Here is a 792-nt window from a genome sequence, read left to right on the forward strand (position 1 = left end):
GTCTCCTTTTTGTTTTTTTAATTTATGTAGGTACATCTCATCTCTCATCTGAGGAGACAGACAGCGAGGCAACAGACAGCTGCAGCACCTCTCGCCTGCCTGCTGCTGCTGCTGCTGCTGCTGCTGCAGCAGCTGCTGCTACTTCTGGATGCCAGTCTTGCTGCTGCTCCTTACAGCACAGCCACCCCCACTGCAGCAGCAACAACAACAGCAACAGCAGCAGCAGCTGTTGCTGCTCCTGCTGCTGCTGCTGTGACTCAGCAGCAGGCTGCTGCAGCACTGATACATCATCATCAGCAGCAGCAGCAGCAGCAGCATCAGGCCCATCCCCCGCCCCGCTCTCCTCTTCCTCTTCCTCCTCCTCCTCAGCAGCAGCAGCAGCAGCAGCAGCAGCAGCAGCAGCAGGATGCAGCAGCACAGCAGCACTAGAATATGGTGTATGTGGTGTATGTTTCAACGCGGATGATTCTCTCTTATGTATAGCCGACAAAGTATGTACCCTTCGTCGGGGGCCCCCCCCTCAACAACCCCCTGAGTTTTGTCTCCCCCTAGACTGTGGGGTTTCTGTGTTTAGTGTTTTATCTGGTCGGCGTGTTGCTGCTGCGCTGCATCGACAGCTGAGGAGAGCTGTCTCCTTGCTGCGGCCTCATCCTGTCTCTCCCTTTATTTTGTTGGTTGCTTCCTTCGGGGGAGAAGTTTATATTTTGTCTCTTGCTGAGGCAGCAGCAGCAGCAGCAGCAGCAGATGCTGCTGCAGCAGCAGCAGCAGCAGCAGCAGGAGCAGGAGGAGGAG

At 55.8% G+C, this 792-nt stretch overlaps 2 protein-coding genes across 2 annotated transcripts in view; both read left to right on the forward strand.

Moving 5' to 3' along the window:
• The window catches only part of EMH_0040990 (uncharacterized protein), a gene marked incomplete at both ends in the record, with an annotated part of 7,969 nt that extends 7,540 nt beyond the window's left edge, over window positions 1-429 (forward strand). The window contains one exon of the mRNA XM_013495576.1: window positions 177-429. Within this exon, the coding sequence (XP_013351030.1) occupies window positions 177-429 (253 nt within the window). The remainder of the gene's footprint in view (window positions 1-176) is intronic.
• A 315-nt stretch (window positions 430-744) lies between these two features.
• EMH_0041000 (uncharacterized protein) overlaps window positions 745-792 on the forward strand; it is a gene marked incomplete at both ends in the record, with an annotated part of 432 nt that continues 384 nt past the window's right edge. Inside the window, one exon of the mRNA XM_013495577.1 lies at window positions 745-790. Coding sequence (XP_013351031.1) covers window positions 745-790 — 46 coding nt within the window. The remainder of the gene's footprint in view (window positions 791-792) is intronic.

Source organism: Eimeria mitis, genomic scaffold, assembly GCF_000499745.2.
Source record: "Eimeria mitis Houghton genomic scaffold, Emh_scaff1646, whole genome shotgun sequence".
In the NCBI taxonomy this organism is placed as follows: domain Eukaryota; phylum Apicomplexa; class Conoidasida; order Eucoccidiorida; family Eimeriidae; genus Eimeria; species Eimeria mitis.